At 38.4% G+C, this 17,405-nt stretch overlaps 1 protein-coding gene across 7 annotated transcripts in view; it reads right to left on the bottom strand.

The window, feature by feature from the left end:
* Nucleotides 1-218: 218 nt before the first annotated feature.
* WDR89 (WD repeat domain 89) overlaps nt 219-17,405 on the bottom strand; it is a 35,063-nt gene continuing 17,876 nt past the window's right edge. For 3 of the 7 annotated variants that reach the window (XM_068565733.1, XM_068565941.1, XM_068566025.1), the window contains exon 3: nt 219-1,841. In XM_068565733.1, coding sequence (XP_068421834.1) covers nt 651-1,811 — 1,161 coding nt within the window. In that variant the 5' untranslated portion in view covers nt 1,812-1,841 and the 3' untranslated portion in view covers nt 219-650. Of the gene's footprint in view, nt 1,842-2,067; nt 2,191-4,418; nt 4,531-15,777; nt 16,426-17,405 lie in introns of those variants that run through there. The other 4 variants (XM_068565782.1, XM_068566104.1, XM_068565860.1 and 1 more) reach the window with 3 other exon arrangements.

Here is a 17,405-nt window from a genome sequence, read left to right as displayed (position 1 = left end):
AAAGAATTTTGCAAGGTAATTTCCTTTTCATCAGTGAAACACCTGTTTACTGTTTAACCAACAATATTAAAGTGTGGACGCAAATATTTACTAAATATACTTTTCTCAAATAAATGCAAATCACTATTTCTGAAAAGGTTTAATTCTATTTAAACTCATTAGAATATTTATATTTAAATATGCCAGTGTAATCTATACATATTAAGCAAGTAGGAGCTTCTCGAATGAAGAAACAGTCTGACTTGGTTTTATAAATAATGAAGATGATTTAAAATGTAAAAAATTGAGCTTAAAAAACACAGCCCAAACCACCTGTTTTTTAAAGTCACACCAGCCATCTACTTCTAAAAAGCCCTTATCAAAGCTATTTCTTCAAACTCAACATTTACTAATTCAACAGATGGGTTTTTAAAATGAGGAATGTAATTTTACTTTCAACTCACTGATTATATACTCAAATAGTGGCTTAAAAAAATAATTTTAGAATACACAAAGACCTGAATTAAACCATTCTCAACATTTTTTCAGGACTGTTTGCTAACTGGCTTGCTTTTATTTACATATGAGCTTTAAACACGTCTACAACAGGTAGTACACAGAAATAATTATTTGCAACTATAAAACCTGTCAAGTAAACTCCCAATGTAACATCACTGCTTTTTCCTTCTCTTGTAAGAATCATTACTATGAACTCGAACTCGCTGGTACACAGAGGATGCTATTTTCATGCTGTCTTTCTTTGTAAGCGTCTTCTCTACTGCTCCAGGTTTCCAAAGTAACAACTGTGCATCTTCTCCTCCAGTTAGCAAAGAATCATCCTGCATATTCCAACAGAAAGAACGGACTGTAGTAGCATGCCCTCCCTGAAGGCTGGTCACATGGACCAATCCTGATGTAGTACAGCTCATTATGTGAATAATTCCTGTGTTTGTTCCTCCAACTACAAACAATTTGTCCGTCTTTTCATGATATAGGCCGCCAATCAAATAGTCCAAAATCCCTTCTTTCACATTAATTACTTCTCTGACATCCGGAATGTTCAAACATGTAATTGGTTCATCAGTATCCAGATGATTAAGATCCCACCAACAAAATCCTTCATCATGTGTCATGCAGTAAATCTGTTTATAATCTTTCCCAGACCAACCAATATAGCTTACTGATGAAACTGAGTTATAGGTTGTAACCAGTGCATCTTCTTCGTTATCAACAGTAATATCAAATACATTTACCAGGCCGTCAGTTGAACCTGAGACTACCATGTTGGGATTGGTGGGATGGAAACACACTTGAGTGATATCATCACTATGTGTCTCTGAATATGCACCAAGTGGTTCTTTAGTAGTAGACAAATCCTGAGAATTAATTCTTGCATCCCAAAATACCAACAACGCATCATCATCAACTTTTTCTGTACCAGCACAAATGACATGATCATTACAGCTGATATCAAAACTGATAAAAATATTGGAAGGGTAACCCTTGAACAGCTGGACAGGTTTTTCACTGGCTAATCGAGCATCCCAACATTTTACAGTGCCATCAGTGCATGAGGAATACACGCTCTCACAGGAATTTGCAAACTTGACTCCATTAAGTCCAGGATATTCTCTAAATTCTCGTAGTACATTTAATCTTTCTTTATCATATATTCTGATTGATCCATTAGAACATAAGACAGCAACCAAGCTTCCTTTTTCTGCTTGTACAGTCTTTGATGTGTCTATGCCAAGCAGATAAGTAGGCTCTTTAGTTTCTGAGGAACGTTTAACAATGTTCAAATTAGCAAATTGTTCCTCAATCTTCTCCATATCAGGAGTGCATCCAAGGGTAGCAAAAATCTGTAATAAAAACAAAAATTAAAATTAAACCCAAAGCGTCTCTACATTGTGATTAAATCAAGAACATTTCCCTCTGAGAGCTGGCACAAAACAACAGAACTAAAATCTAATATTTTAATCATTTCCCTACCATGATGCAACTAAAACTCAGTTCCTACTTCTAATTCAATCACTTTTTATATACTGAATCTACTGCCAGTAAGAGAATTTTAAAACATGTACATACCTTGCTTAGTAATTCCTTTCAGCTCAAACCTAATAATTGGTCCTATGCACAGTCCTCAGCATTAGCCAGGATCTCCACTTTGAGATCTTCACCTGGTCCCAGCTGCCTTAACAACTATAGAATCTAAACATAGATGTGTTAGCAGAAAAATGGTCCTTCAAAGATGTTCATGCCATGGGGCTTCCCTGGTGGCACAGTAGTTGAGAATCCGCCTGCCAATGGAGGGGACACAGGTTCGATCCCTGATCCGGGAAGATCCCACATGCCGCGGAGCAACTAAGCCCGTGCACCACAACTACTGAGCCTGCGCTCTAGAGCCCGTGAGCCAAAATTACTGAGCCCGCGTTCCGCAACTACTGAAGCCCGCACACCTAGAGCCCGTGCTCCACAACGAGAGAAGCCACCGCAATGAGAAGCCCACACACTGCAACGAAGAGTAGCCCCCGCTCGCCGCAACTAGAGAAAGCCCACGTGCAGCAACAAAGACCCAAAGACCCAAAGGCCAAAAATAAATAAATTCATAAAAAAAAAAAAAAGATGTTCATGCCTTAATCCCAGGAACCTATGAATATGTTAGGTCACATGGCAAAGAGGAATTGAGGTTGTAAATGGAATTAAGGTTGCTAATCAGTTGACCTTAAAATAGGGAGATTATTCTAGATTATCTGGGTGGGCCCAAAGTAATCACCAGTGCCCTTACAAGTACTGATAGAAGAAGCAGGCAGAATATGAGAGTCAGAGGGAGATGTTACTATGGAAGAAAGGTTCAGAGAGATACACTGCTGGTTTGGGCAAAGGAGGCCAATAATTGGGTGGCCTCTAGAAAGCGGAAAAGGCAAGGAAACAGCCTCCTTTAGAGCTTCCACGTGAAAGTGCAGCCCTGCTAACCCCCTGATTTTAGCCCATTGAGACCCATTTTGGACTTCTGACGTCTAGAGTTATAATAAATTTATGTTGTTTTGAGCCACCAAGTTTGCAGTAATTTGTTACAGCAGCGATAAAAAACTAATAGAGGTACCCAGTAGGAATTCTGGAGATGTGCCTCTCAGGCAGTAGCAGCTTGTAAATGTTGGAGATGCAATTTGAACTTAGGCATTCTGGCTTCAGGGACTGTGCTCTTAACCACCACGCTAGATTGCCTCTCAATGGTAGGTTGTATACAGAACAAGTTCAAGGCCAGAAAAATATGCATGCCTAGTGACTTTATCACAAACTTTTCTATCTTGCTTTCACCAATGAATATTCTAGCCTGCCTCACAAATTCACATTTTCATTAAGATGAACTGCTTTTCTTTCTGTTGCTTTAGTGATAGCTTTTTAACCGCCTGTCTTCTCATCTTTACAAGGAGAAATGAATACTAATTCAAGAGTTGTTAGAAGGATTAACTGAAATAACGTGTCTGGCATACCATGATACACATTCAACAAATGTTATGTAAAAATGACCAGTATTACCATTATCAATACCACTAACACCACATGGGGGAGAATTTGGATCTGTCAGAGTGGCTCCAAACAAAACAACTAAACCAAAAGGCAAAAAATATTAAAAAGTTGCATTGGGGTTCAAAAAAAGAATAAGCATCCTCTCCAACTTTAAATTTTGACTATTTAAAAACTTACAAAAGTTGAAAGAATAGTACAACGAATACACACACACATAGCCTTTCACCTCCGAGGTCCAACAACTTGCTTTCTTCTATCTCTATAAGCAAACACACACACATTTTTTGATGAACTATTTGAAAGTTAACTGCAGACAAAACATCACTTCATTTCTAAATACTTTAACACAGAGCACCTCCCCAATCTTTTGTTTTCTTAACATTGAATTTTTTTAAAAGTCCAGGCCAGTTGTTTGATAATATGTCCCATATTCTGGATTTTTCTAATTGTTTCCTCCTCATGATTGACTCCAGTTTAATATTGTTATCAGGGATAAAATTTAGGTGATGCTGGGTACTTTTTTTTTTGGCTGCATTGGGTCTTCGTTGCTGTGTGCGGGCTTTCTCTAGTTGCAGTGAGCGGGGGCTACTCTTCGTTGCGGTGTGTGGGCTTCTCATTGCAGTGGGTTCTCTTGTTGCAGTGCACAGGCTCTAGGCATGTGGGCTTCAGTAGTTGCAGCACACGGGCTCAGTAGTTGTGGCTCATGGGTTCTAGAGCACAGGCTCAAATTGTGGCGCATGGGCTTAGTTGCTCTGCAGCATGTGGGATCTTCCCGGACCAGGGATTGAACCCGTGTCCCCTGCATTGGCAGGCGGATTCTTAACCACTGTGCCACCAGGGAAGCCCAGGGTACTTCTTATTGCATCACATCATAGAGACTCATAATAACAAGTTTGATCACTTACTTAAATTCTTCTTGGTGCTCAAACTGTCCCCAACTTGACCACTGAGAAACTCCTCAGGCAGCCAGCTTCTGTGTGCTTTTGATTTGTCATTATCACAATTAGTATGTAAGCCCTAAATGGAACAACTCTGTATAAGAATAAGTCTGAAAATGGTGAGCATCCTTCAAGTATTCAGAGACTAAATGACCATTTATCTCCACAGCATAACTGTTGGTTTTACAACCAGATAGGCTAAAATGGCCTTCTCTCCTTAAACATGTCATGCTTGCTTCTGTCTCAGGACTGTAGCAATAGCTGCTTCTCTGCCTGGAATACTTTCTGTACCTTTTCTGTGTGAGTAACTCCTTCCTGTTATTCAGGTCTCAATATGTTACCTCCCCAGAGAGACCGTCCCTGATCAACCAACCTAAAGTAGCCTGTCACCCCCCTATCATACTGCCTATTTTATTAATTAAAAAATTAAAAATGTTTAATTATGAAATATTTCAAATATACAAAGAAGTGTAGAAAAAAGGAAACAGACACCCAAGTACTATACATATTACCCAGATTTAACATTCTGCCATATTTGCCTCAGTTTTTTTTTTTTAATATTTTACTATTTTTTTTAAAATTTTATTTATTTATTTATTTATGGCTGTGTTGGGTCTTCGTTTCTGTGTGAGGGCTTTCTCCAGTTGTGGCAAGTGGGGGCCACTCTTCATCACGGTGTGCAGGCCTCTCATTATCGCGGCCTCTCTTGTTGCGGAGCACAGACTCCAGAGGTGCAGGCTCAGTAATTGTGGCTCACGGGCCTAGTTGCTCCGCGGCATGTGGGATCTTCCCAGACCAGGGCTCGAACCCGTGTCCCCTGCATTGGCAGGCAGATTCTCAACCACTGCGCCACCAGGGAAGCCCAACCTCAGTTTTTTATTTAAAGAAATGAAACCTTATAGACACAACTCCTATGATTAAGAAATTTTTTAAATGGCATCACAATTGTATGTATCTTTGTTGCAATTTGCTCTTTTCACTCAGTATTTTTTAAAAACCTGATTTTACTGGTGAGGTAAACTTATTACCTGACTCCTTCTTGCTTTTTTGTTATCAATATGATTGTTGAATAAATGAGTGAATAATTGATTCAACTTTCATGCATTAAGAGCTGAAGAGTTCCAGGAGAAACAGAATAAATCTAAAATGATATTGCATGTGTCTGTGTGTCTGCAGGGGGAGCTGTGCTTATGGAAATTAGTAAAATAATGGCATTCTTTAGCAGTACTTTAAATAAAGTACAAAAAGGAAATATAGAAAAAGACTTTATATTTGTGAAAAAAAAATTATTTAACTCAATTTTTTTTTACTACAAGCTCTTCAAATACATCCTAAAATGTGTGTTCACTTAAGAGTGTACTGCCTATACACTTCAAGGAAAAATCCTTTTTAATTCCAGATAAAAACAACTGCCCATTCTTGAAATACTAGTCAAAGTGTTAATGAGATTACAAAAGAAACAATTCTTTGCTACGGCTTCATATTGATCTCTGCATATGAAATATCAGGTTTTAAACAATAAGGAAGTTTAATGTGACATTTAAGCTAATGGTAAGTTATAGGACTATGACTATGCACTGCTACCCCCAAGCAGGAGAGTAGTGCGGGACTCCTTCCCTCCACAGTGTTGCCTGGAGAGTCCGTTTCACACTGGAACAGTCCCCTGCGAGGATTCTGGGGATTGATGAGACAGGCAGAGTGGGCCCAGATGGAACGCTACAACAAGCTAACACTTTTAAGACAGTAGTAATGGTAACAATCTCAATGGTTGTCCACCTGACACACTGTTTAAATGCAGCATAGTACTTCAAAAAAAAGGAAGATAGATGTTAGAAGGTAGGTAGCTCCTATAACACTCTCATGCTAGAGTTTATATTCATTCGTCCATAGATACAAATAGTAAAATAGTTTAATCTCTTAGGGAAAAGATGAAAATCTCTGGCTTATGCTTTAACACATTACTATGCAAGTGAATCATATTTGAAATAGAACTTCCAAGGCTACATAGTTAATTTTAATTTTATATACTAATGGATCATTCTAAAATGATGAATAAACTCTTTTACTTCTATGTATGCCCTTCTCTGTGTTTTCTTTGTATGACCCACTTCCCAGTCCTCAAGATAAGCCATAGGCTCTCTTTTCTTCTCACTTGACACTCTCACAAGGCAACCTCATTGACATTCATGTTTTCAAGTGCCACCTAAGTGCCAATGAGCTCATCTATTTACAAGTCCATATTTCCAAGTATCTACTAGCCATTTCTCCTTGAACATGTCCCACTACACCTCAAAGTAAAACTGATTATTTATGCCCCCACCAACCTTCTCCTTAAAAACAAAATGAAAATATGCTTCTCAATGTTCTCCATGTTGGTCAATGGTATTGGCACCATGACAACACTCTGATCCACCCAGTTATCTAAGCCAGAACCTCTGGGGAATATCCAGCTCTCCTACTCAGGGCTCTCTTCCAATCCATTTCTTTTTTCTTTTTTTTTTTTAACATCTTTATTGGAGTATAATTGCTTTACAATGGAGTGTTAGTTTCTGCTTTATAACAAAGTGAATCAGCTATACGTATACATATATCCTCATATTTCCTCCCTCTTGCATCTCCCTCCCACCCTCCCTATCCCACCCCTCTCAGTGGTCACAAAGCACCGAGCTGATCTCCCTTCCAATCCATTTCTAAATCTCACTTTTGCTGAAGGCTACTAAGGGCATACTGAACCATAAGGTTCAATCTATTTCTGTAGATCAAAACAATATTGACAACTTCATATAGTTCAACCTAATAAAAACATATAAAGAGAACAAATAAGATTATCCATAATTTTAATCTTTTCTCTATTTATTTCTGTTAGATGCATAAAAGGAAGCTTAGTTAGCATTCTAGATCTCAACAGGCTAGTGAGAGCTAAGGATGTAGAGTGAGCCTTTCTTATATCAATACACACACACACACAAATGAAAGAGGGGACAAAAAGAGAGGGACAGAAAAGAGTACTAAAGCAAACAGTAGGGAGGAGAAAAGAAGAGAAATGAAGATAAGCCAAAAGAGAACAGCAGAGAAAAGAGAAAGGAATGGATGGAGTTACCGCCACTACCTGTTGGATCATATTGCAGTTCTTACTTTCCCAACACTGACATGAGACAAGGAGAAGAGGTCCAGATAAAGGAAGTTTAGTAGAGTCTAAAGCTATGTTGGTTCACTTGGTTAAAGAGTTTTCATTAAAAAAAATTCCTTGTCCTTGAGTTAGTAGATGTAGCAAGCAACCATAACCCAATTTAAATACTGGCCTAACTGTTCTGAAAAAATTACTAATATCTCATCTTGACCCACCTGGTACAGATCAGGAAATAGCAGACCCCCAGCAGTGCCCTGGCATTGAGCCACCACTGCTGCTGTGGTCTTTACTGGGATACAGAATTCTCGTGTCTGAATATAATGCAGTAGCTGGAAGATGTTTAGAAAGACACCCTAGGGGCTTCCCTGGTGGCGCAGTGGTTGAGAATCTGCCTGCCAATGCAGGGGACACGGGTTCGAGCCCTGGTCTGGGAAGATACCACATGCCGCAGAGCAACTGGGCCCGTGAACCACAACTACTGAGCCTGTGCGTCTGGAGCCTGTGCTCCGCAACAAGAGAGGCCGCGATAGTGAGAGGCCCGCGCACCGCGATGAAGAGTGGCCTCCGCTTGCCGCAACTAGAGAAAGCCCTCACACAGAAACGAAGACACAACACAGCCATAAATAAATAAATAAATAAATTTAAAAAAAAAAAAAAAAAAGAAAGACACCCTAAAACAAACACCTTAGGGTAAGCTTCAAGGGGGTGAAAATATTAACTTCTTGGTGAACTGCCATCTTGAAACACATTAGAAGGGAAATGTTGACTCATCTCTAATCTGAAGAACTGTCCTTAGGTAATTAAGAGTTAGTTACTTGATAACAAAATCCCTAAACATAAGTATTTCTTTTGTGGCTTTTGCCTTAGTAAAATTTAAGTTATCTTTATCAATCAAAATATTCTTTCATTTTACTTCCTATTAAAATAAACCCAATAAAATGTTATTTCTCTATATAAAGTACATCTTAAATACATCTAGCTGCAACTAGGTGTTGCTCTTATTCCTGAATTGGCCAAGTTTGAATATGAAATCTGAAGGACAGCCTAGGTAGCTTAAATCATTCCACGATGGAAGAGGAAGTAGTTTTCTTTCTCATTTAAACAAGATGAAAAAATGTATTAAACGAAAACACACATTTTATACCTATTTAGAAACTATTGATTACAAAAGGCACTGTACTAAAAGTCTTTGGCATATTACTTTGTAGGAAGTCAGAAATGAGCAGTATCCTTAGAAATATATTTCTATCTTTCAGGTATGAATAAATTTCATCATACTTGAAAGATCTGACAGCATAAGCAACAAACACTATTACATTTTCACTACTAAAGAATAAGAGTTGTATTTGAACTGTATGTTGGATAAAGGACTAGTTTTCTTTCGAAACAATTTATCAGACTTGGGTCAGAAAAACTAATTCCCCACAGCTGAAACTTAATACTGCCCACTGACTGCAAGGAACTATCTCTGATGATTGCACAATGCAGAGATTCGGCTAATGTCCCCAATGCAGGGAGAAGCTAAATGGGAAAAGTCATTCAGGAATGGGCTCTAATAACTTCACAATACAATAACGCTAACATATCTATCAAACTGGGCTAGGATGATTGAGTCTCACAGAGAAGAAAAACTCATAACTGGAGTTCAACAAATGCTAGGCGGTGTGCTAGAAACTTATTGATACGTCTAATTTTTTTACCCTAATCATTTAACCCTATCAGACAGGTATTATTGTCACCATTTTACAGAGGAAATTGAAGTTCAGAGAAACTGAGTAACTTGCCAATGCTCTCATAGGTAATAACAGAGGGAGTTTGATTTGAAACCCAAATTGTAACTTTAAAACCTGTGAACCTATGTTCATTTCAATTCTATGCTATTCCTCTTCCACTTAAGTACTAAAATATTATTGTCAACTTTAATTAAGGAATATGCCTATTAGGCTTTGAGAGGAAGAATTACATATTAATTCTACATATAAGCAGAGGAGAAAGAAAGGGAGCAGGATGGGGGCTTCCCTGGTGGCACAGTGGTTAAGAATCCGCCTGCCAATGCAGGGGACAGAGGTTCGAGCCCTGGTCCAGGAAGATGCCACATGCCGCCCAGTAACTAAGCCCGTGCGCCACAACTACTGAGCCTGCGTGCCACAACTACTGGAGCCCACGTGCCTAGAGCCCATGCTCCGCAACAAGAGAAGCCACCACAAAGAGAAGCCCCATGCACCGCAACGAAGAGTAGCCCCTGCTCGCCACAACTAGAGAAAGCCCGCGCACAGCAACGAAGACCCAATGCAGCCAAAAATAAATAAATAAAATAAATAAATTTATTAAAAAAAAAAAAAGGGAGCAGGATGATTGAAAAAACACACAAACACAGAAAAAGGTTACAGTAAGCAGCCATCACTTTTAATCTTTTTGTGTCCCATTTTTTATTATGGAGTTTGTATGGAATAAAGAATAGTAAAAGAAACCCCTATGCAACCCATTATGCACCACGAACAATTACATTCCTCAAAAGTTATTATTAGCAGTGGAGGTGTCAAACATATATCATATTTTATTTCAAGGGTAATTAAGAAACCGTAGAGGATATCTAGTATGATGGAACCCCTCCAACTCACCCCTCTTCCCCCTCCATGTGGCATCAACATTGTTTCAGTTGCCTGTAGCACCAGGGATGGATCCTGATTAACCTAATCATAGTAATGCCATCCTTTTTAACCAGTAATTGGTTCAGAAACCATACATTTTTGCCAGTCCACGCATGTATTCCCCTCCTAACTACAATTTGTTCACATGTAGAACGCTAATTCTAAAGGGTACCCAATCCGACTGATGGAAAGAACTTTAATTCCATGTGTATGAGATTCAACATTTTCTGACTATTTAAGTCAATTTGCAGTGGAGTTTTTGTTAATGCAGCCAGAACCAGCCTAACTAATCAGAGATAATCAAATAAAGTCTTGGGTGTTATCACCAAGTACTGACTTAATGTAAGAGGCTCCTACAAATAAAGATTTAGGGAACATACTTTAAAAAGTCAAATTTCATTCATATTAAAGATGGGGACTTTGATCTTTTGTTCCCTTTAGAACATTCTATCCTCTCCCCTTTCCCACCTATTCCAAAAAATAGGATACACAAAGGAATTGTCAGAAGACTATAAAAAAACCTATGCTCAGTAATAATGGTAGGATCCCTGATTCTAAAGACATCAACAAAACAAAAAAACAAACAAACCTCTGAAATGATACAATATTTTAAAACTTAATATAAAACTCTATCTGGTAAGTTTCTGTGTATTTTACAAATTTATCTATATTTTTGAATTTCTAAAATAGTCCCATGGCTCAAAATTCAAAAGGTTCCAAAACTAATGTCTTAGAACATTTCTGTCCTCAAGCCCCTTTCTTCTCCCAGCAGGCGTCAAATGTTACCAGTTTCTTATGAATATTTTCAGAGATTGTCAATTTGGAAATAATGCAGTGAAGTAATTTTCAGCTTGTCAATAATCTGCCAGTGTGGTACAATAAAAAAGCAATACGTTTAAGAATAAAACATACTAATTTCAAGCCCTTGTTCTACCACAAACTAGCAAAGTCATCTTTGTACAAATTAACCTAACCTCTGTAAGCCTCAGTTTCTTCATCTTTATAATGGGGATAGAAATGGACATACTTGATATTGAGCGCCTTTTATAGCCAAGTACAGTGCTAAATGCTGGAGATTCAGATGAGAAACATACTTGTTGTCTTCAAGAAGTTAGGAGAAAGACCAGTAAACAATTACACTATAGGGTGATGGTACAAGGACAGAGATAATCACAGGATGACACAGGAACACAAAGCAGAAGGATGTAGTGGGCATAATTCTTGGCATAAAGAAAATAAGCAAATATTGATTTCCTTTCTTTCTAATAACTTCATTTGATTTGCCTTATTTCATTTCACATTCACATTTTAAAAAATACCATTCTACAGCTTTTAAAAAATGAAAGCATTCTGTTACTTTTATATTAAAACTATTTTAAAAAAATGAACCAATATGCAAAATGTCATGAACATGAATATCAAACCAGCAACTCTCAATTCTGAATAAACCACTGACATATCAAATTGTGTGGGTGCTTTTTAAGATTTCATTTTTCATTTTTTAATGAAAAATACATTTCTAAAGAGCAAATGAACTTCAGTATGTTTTAGAAGATGATATAATTTCACTGAAGTGAAACAAGTTCTCAGTGAACTTCTCCAAAATTCTTATCTTTTAGTTAGGTACCGATCAGAAAGGCTTAAGATCTACCCTATTAAAAATACCCTTGACACAGGAGCCAAGATCTCCCACTGGTCACTCTAGACCAGTTTGAGCAAAAAAGCAACCAAACAATAAAATAAACACCCATGAATCCATACTGATAAAAATAAATGACTGAGTAAGTAAATAAATGAGGGAGAAGGGACATATCTTCCTTACAGAAAAATTCCAACTAATATAAGCAGATACAACCTCCTCCAGGAGGTGGAGCTCAGTTCTCCTCTTCTGGATTATAGGCTGGACTTAATTACTTGCTTCCAAAGAACAGAGTATTGAAAGAGTAAAAGATAGTAAATTCAACTAGAGAAAATCAGAAGACACCTCCTTAACCAACTGATCAAGGTCAGCATCTTTGGTGGTAAGTCATGTTGATGTCACTTGCCCTCTGATGTGATGTGATGAGAAAGATAGTTTACTTCTGTGGCATTCGTCTCAAAAATTCATAACCCCAGCCTAATCTTGAGAAAACGTCAAACAAATTCAATTGAGGGACAATCTACAAATACCTGGCTAGTACTCTTCAAGTTTCAAAGTCGTGTTAGCAGAACATTTGGAAGCAGTAGCTGCTAATGTCTAATGTCATGTGCTAGTGGCAAGGTCAGTGGCAAATGGGAAAAATCTAATGTTAGCTACAAAAGTTCTATACTGGACATTAAAGAACAGTCCCTCATATGCACTACCAACATGTCCTAGAGAAATCAATACCTTGGGATAAAAAGCATGCATTGGTTTAACTTCAGCAGAACATTTCTAAGAAAACTTTTATATCAAAAATTTAGAGAAATTTGTGTGTATATTTTAAACTGACACATAATTGGCCTTAAAATAATCTATCAAAGAACCATTTGTTTTAAACTGGGCAGAAGTGCTGCATATTTAGTGGAAGGTATGCTAAACTGACATCTGCTACAATTTCAATGCAATTTTAAATATCATATTCATTAATGACTGAGACAATGTCTTTGTAAATTAATCCTGGTTAGCGAGCCTGAATATGCTATTCTTGTTCACACGAATGTTCAAGATACTGGTTGCAGCAACATATGGCATTTCATGCATTAAAATACACTAAAATTCTTAGGGAGAGCACAGTTTTTAAAGTGCAGGAAATTGTTACCAAGGAAAAGAGGGAGGGGGTGGGAAGGAATGACACACACACACTCTCTCATGCAGTATGAGATTATCCTTCAGGTTCCAGATATAACATTCAAAGTATCTCTTAAAAAACAAAGACATTTTTCTCAATAACATCTTGAGATATCCAGTTTCTCAAGTAAATCTTTCACCCCAAAGTCACCCTTTATAGTAAGTCTATGAATACCCAGCTTCTTTCAACAAGAACAATGAACTGTCTTTGCCTTTCCAAAACAACCAGCTGGTTAACCAAACAGAGAAGAAACCAAACTTCTTCAGTCACCAGATGTCTTAATTTGGAACAGATAGTAGCAATGTGGAATAATCCAATTCTTGAATTGGTACTCTATGTTTACTACTTCTTTTTCTAATTCTCAATAGATGCTTTTAAAAATTAAGCAAACGCTCTCTGTAATAACTGCAAAAAAAAGGAAGAGGGAGGGGGAATTAAAAGAGTAATGACCTATAATAGAATGATGTTAACATTATCAAAGAACAATCCACTTGAATATTATGTTATAGTTAGAAACTGATAAGCATTATCATTAAATCCCTGGGACTTCCCTGATGGTCCAGTGGCTAAGACTCCATGCTCCCAATGCAGGGGGCCCAGGTTTGATCCCCGGTCAGGGAACTAGATCCCACATGCAGCAACTAAAGATCTCGCATACCACAACTAACACCTGGCACAGCCAAATAAATAAATATTTTTTAAAATCATTAAATCCCTATTCAATAATTCAGAAACGATTCTCGAATGGCTAACATGACAGGCCTAAAACACACTGGATTTAGCAAAGTCCCCGCTCTCAACAAAGAGCAGTGGGGAGACAGACAGATATATAGACAAATAACTAATTATCATAATGAAAACAGTGATAAGTATTATAAAAAATAATATTGGGTAAGGCAAGAAATGGGGCAGGAATAGCCTTTTAGATTTGGTCATTAAAGGCAAGCCTCTCTCATGAGGTGAGATTTGAGCCGAGACCAGAATAAAGTGAGGGAGCAAAGTATTGGACCGTGTGAACCAAGGGAAAAATAATGAAATGAAAATAAAAACAAGAATACACAAATGGGAGCTAATTAAACTTAAAAGCTTTTGCACAGCAAAAGAAACCATAAACAAAACAAAAATTCAACCCTTGGAATGAGAGAAAATATTTGCAAACGAAGCAACCGACAAGGGATTAATCTCAAAAATATATAAATGGCTCATGCAGTTCAATATCAAAAAAACATACAACCCAATCCAAAAATGGGCAGAAGATAATTTTCTCGCCTGGGCAGAGAAAAATAGCAAGTGGGCCAGTACAGCTAACACTGAGTCAGAGAAAGAAAGTGGTGTAGGAAATAAGGTTGAAGAGGTAGCTGCAGTCAGATAAGAGCTTTGCAGGCCACGGTAAGGACTTCAGATTTTATTCTCAAGTGAGAAAGCAAGCCACTGCAGGTTGACAGCAGGTGAGAAACGTCCGTGAAGAGATTCCTCCAGCTGCTGACTGGAGAACAGACCTAGGGCAAGAATGAAAGTAGTAAAGAGGCTTGTGCACAATTTGGGGCAAGAGATACGAAAGTAGGGAGAAGTGGCTGGATTCAGGCCACAATTATGAAAGAGGAAGAAACAGCATTTTCTCATTAGACTTCAAGAGCGGTATGAGAAGAAGTGTCAAAGATGATTCTTAGGTTTCTGGCCTCAGCCACAAAGTGAATAGACCACTGGCATGTTACTTTTAGGATAATTACAAGCTTTCAGGATAATTACAAGATGATTAATTAGATAATTAGACAATTATCCAATTGTTTAAATAGTCTTTATAAACTGTGGTATATTATTATACACAGCAAAAAACAAAACAAAAACCCACACACCACTGGTACATGCAACAAGGTGGATGAATCTCAGAATTGTTTAGTGACAGAAGCCCGACACAAAAGGTTGCTACAGGATTTCACGTATACAAAGTTTAAGAACAGGTAAAACAAATCTACAATGGTGGCAATCGGAATACTGGTTATCTTTTGGGGGAATCCGGACTGGGGAAGAAAGCAAGAGAACTCTGTGAGTCATGATTATGCACATATGTATACATTTGAAAAAAAAAAACAAATCATCACGGAGGAGAATGACCCTCTGCCTCCATCACGATTCTCACACTGAGTGAAAAGCATCAACAGTCTACTGCTGGAGGAGAAACAGCATGGTGAGAAATCCCCTATCTGGCACATGCCAGCAGTGCCTGCTAAAAGTTGCGAGTGGAGAAGGACAATGAGGAAAGCCCTCCAGCATCCCAGGCCCAACGCGCAGTGGCTTATTAACATCAGACAAAGGAGAGGTCTGAACAAGCACTATTAATTCACTCAAAATTATCATAGACCCAAATGTGAGGGCAAGAACTACAAAACTTCTAGGAAAGAAGCAGAGAAGTTATGACCCTGGGTTAGGTGAAGATTTCTTAGAATCCAAAAGCACAAACCAGCAAAGAAAAACTTGAATTAATTAAAATTTTAAACTTTTCTGCTTTTTGAAAATCAGTTAGGAAAATAAAATGTCAATCTCTGGGACTTCCCTGGCAGTCCAGTGGTTAAGACTCTGTGCTTCCAATGCAGAGGGCACGGGTTCAATCCCTGGTCGGGGAACTAAGATCCCACATGCCGCCGCAGTGCAGCCAAAAAAAAAAAAGTCAATCTAAAAGAAAAGAGGTGAAGCTTAAGTTACCAGAAATCAAGTTTATTTGGGAACAGCAGAGGAATTGCAATTCGTGACAGCCAAGCTGCAACGAGTTACAGGCAAGTCTGTTGAAGGTTTAGGATGGGTTGCTTTTATGCGCAAGCAGTGCAAAAAAGGAGAGTCCAGTTGGGAGCCATGCAGCAAGTCACTGGTTCGAAGATGGGAAGAGATTCTTGGCGGATGCTCATTAGTCACAGGTTAAGTTTCGATAAATCTGTAAATGTGATAATTCTCTAAATCGGGTATTCATGGGAAATCAGTCTCTCAGTCTTTAAGTTTTGTTTTTCTGAGGGCACATGAATGGGTCTACATTTCATATCCTTTGGTTCCATTTTAGATTAAAATCCTTTCACTCTTCCCTCGCTTGAGCAAGATCTTTCACAGACAGTATCGCCGATCAACCTTATTGCATGGGTATTTGTTTAGTCAGAGATGTTGTTAGATGTTGGGCTGTGTGTCCCTTGGAGCTGCAGAGGACCATTCTAAGATGTTCTGTTCCACCGAAGAGGGAAATGGCAAGTGGATTTTTGGCTTCATTTGAACAACATGGGGAATCTCAGTCATACTCCTCTAAGGTGGTCAGGTTGGTTTCCACGGTCAATTGAGCCTCATGATAAGCCTCAGGAACTTTATTCTGTACATACATCTGAGAGAAAGACATTTGCCTACTGAAATAAGACAGTAGAAATTTCATTAGGAGGATGACACCCAGGGTCAGAAGTCCAGTTAATGGTTACTGAGTGGAACAAACTTCTCAACCAGTTTCCCCAGCTACCTATATTTAATAGGTTGAGAATGTCCCAAGTCCTGGAGCTTGGCCTATTTCAGTTAACAGATTGATACTGTCCATCATTTGTATTTCTTGCATTATTTTTCCCCATTTGTTAACATAAAAACAGCCTTCTTCCCCAAGCAGGACACAGGTTCCTCCCTAGTGTGCAGTGAGGAGGTATAGTGCTCTGTAGTTTTGTGAGACGACTTCCGCTAGGCTGTCTGTTTGGGTTTGTTGATTTTCAAAGGCTCTAAGAGAAGCATTAAGGGTAGTTGCCATGACTATGGAGAGGTTTCAAATTGCTTTTTCAAGTCCGTTACTCCAACCCACGGGGAAAAAGACTCAGGCAAAGGCACGCCCAAACCCCTTTCTATCTACTATGGGGTTATTTGTGGGCATCCATCCAAAATTATATCCATCCCAGCTTTGACGCACTCTTTTAAGTTGTTAGGAGAAAGAACCCAGACTGGGTACATAGGCAGTGGAAGGGCAACAACTCCACAACGTCCCTTCCATTTAAGGAGGAGTGTTTTTGCACAGAAAGAAATAACCAGTGTTTTCTAAAGACAGGGTGTAAGTGGGCCCCCTTTTTTTTCCTGGTATAAAAGAAGAGCTCTCAGGATCAAAAACATGGTCATTTACGCATAGCACATGACAGTCAGCATGGTGGGAATGGCTATAAGAACATTTTAAATTTCTATACATTTGGAGTAATAGGTGAGTTTGATTATTGCGGGTGAGTTTCTCATGGAGGTCTGGGGAATCTCCAGGAAGAAGGTAAGTTGAATTAAGTTCCCACCATTCACCAGATTATTGGTCAATTCCCCATTAAGTACCATTGAAAGGAAGCACATCTGCTTCCCATTCCCTGGTACC

The sequence above is a fragment of the Eschrichtius robustus genome, chromosome 1 (genome assembly GCF_028021215.1).
Source record: "Eschrichtius robustus isolate mEscRob2 chromosome 1, mEscRob2.pri, whole genome shotgun sequence".
Lineage (NCBI taxonomy): Eukaryota > Metazoa > Chordata > Mammalia > Artiodactyla > Eschrichtiidae > Eschrichtius > Eschrichtius robustus.
The sequence above is the reverse complement of the archived record's forward strand: the minus strand, read 5'-3'. Positions and strand labels throughout refer to the sequence as shown.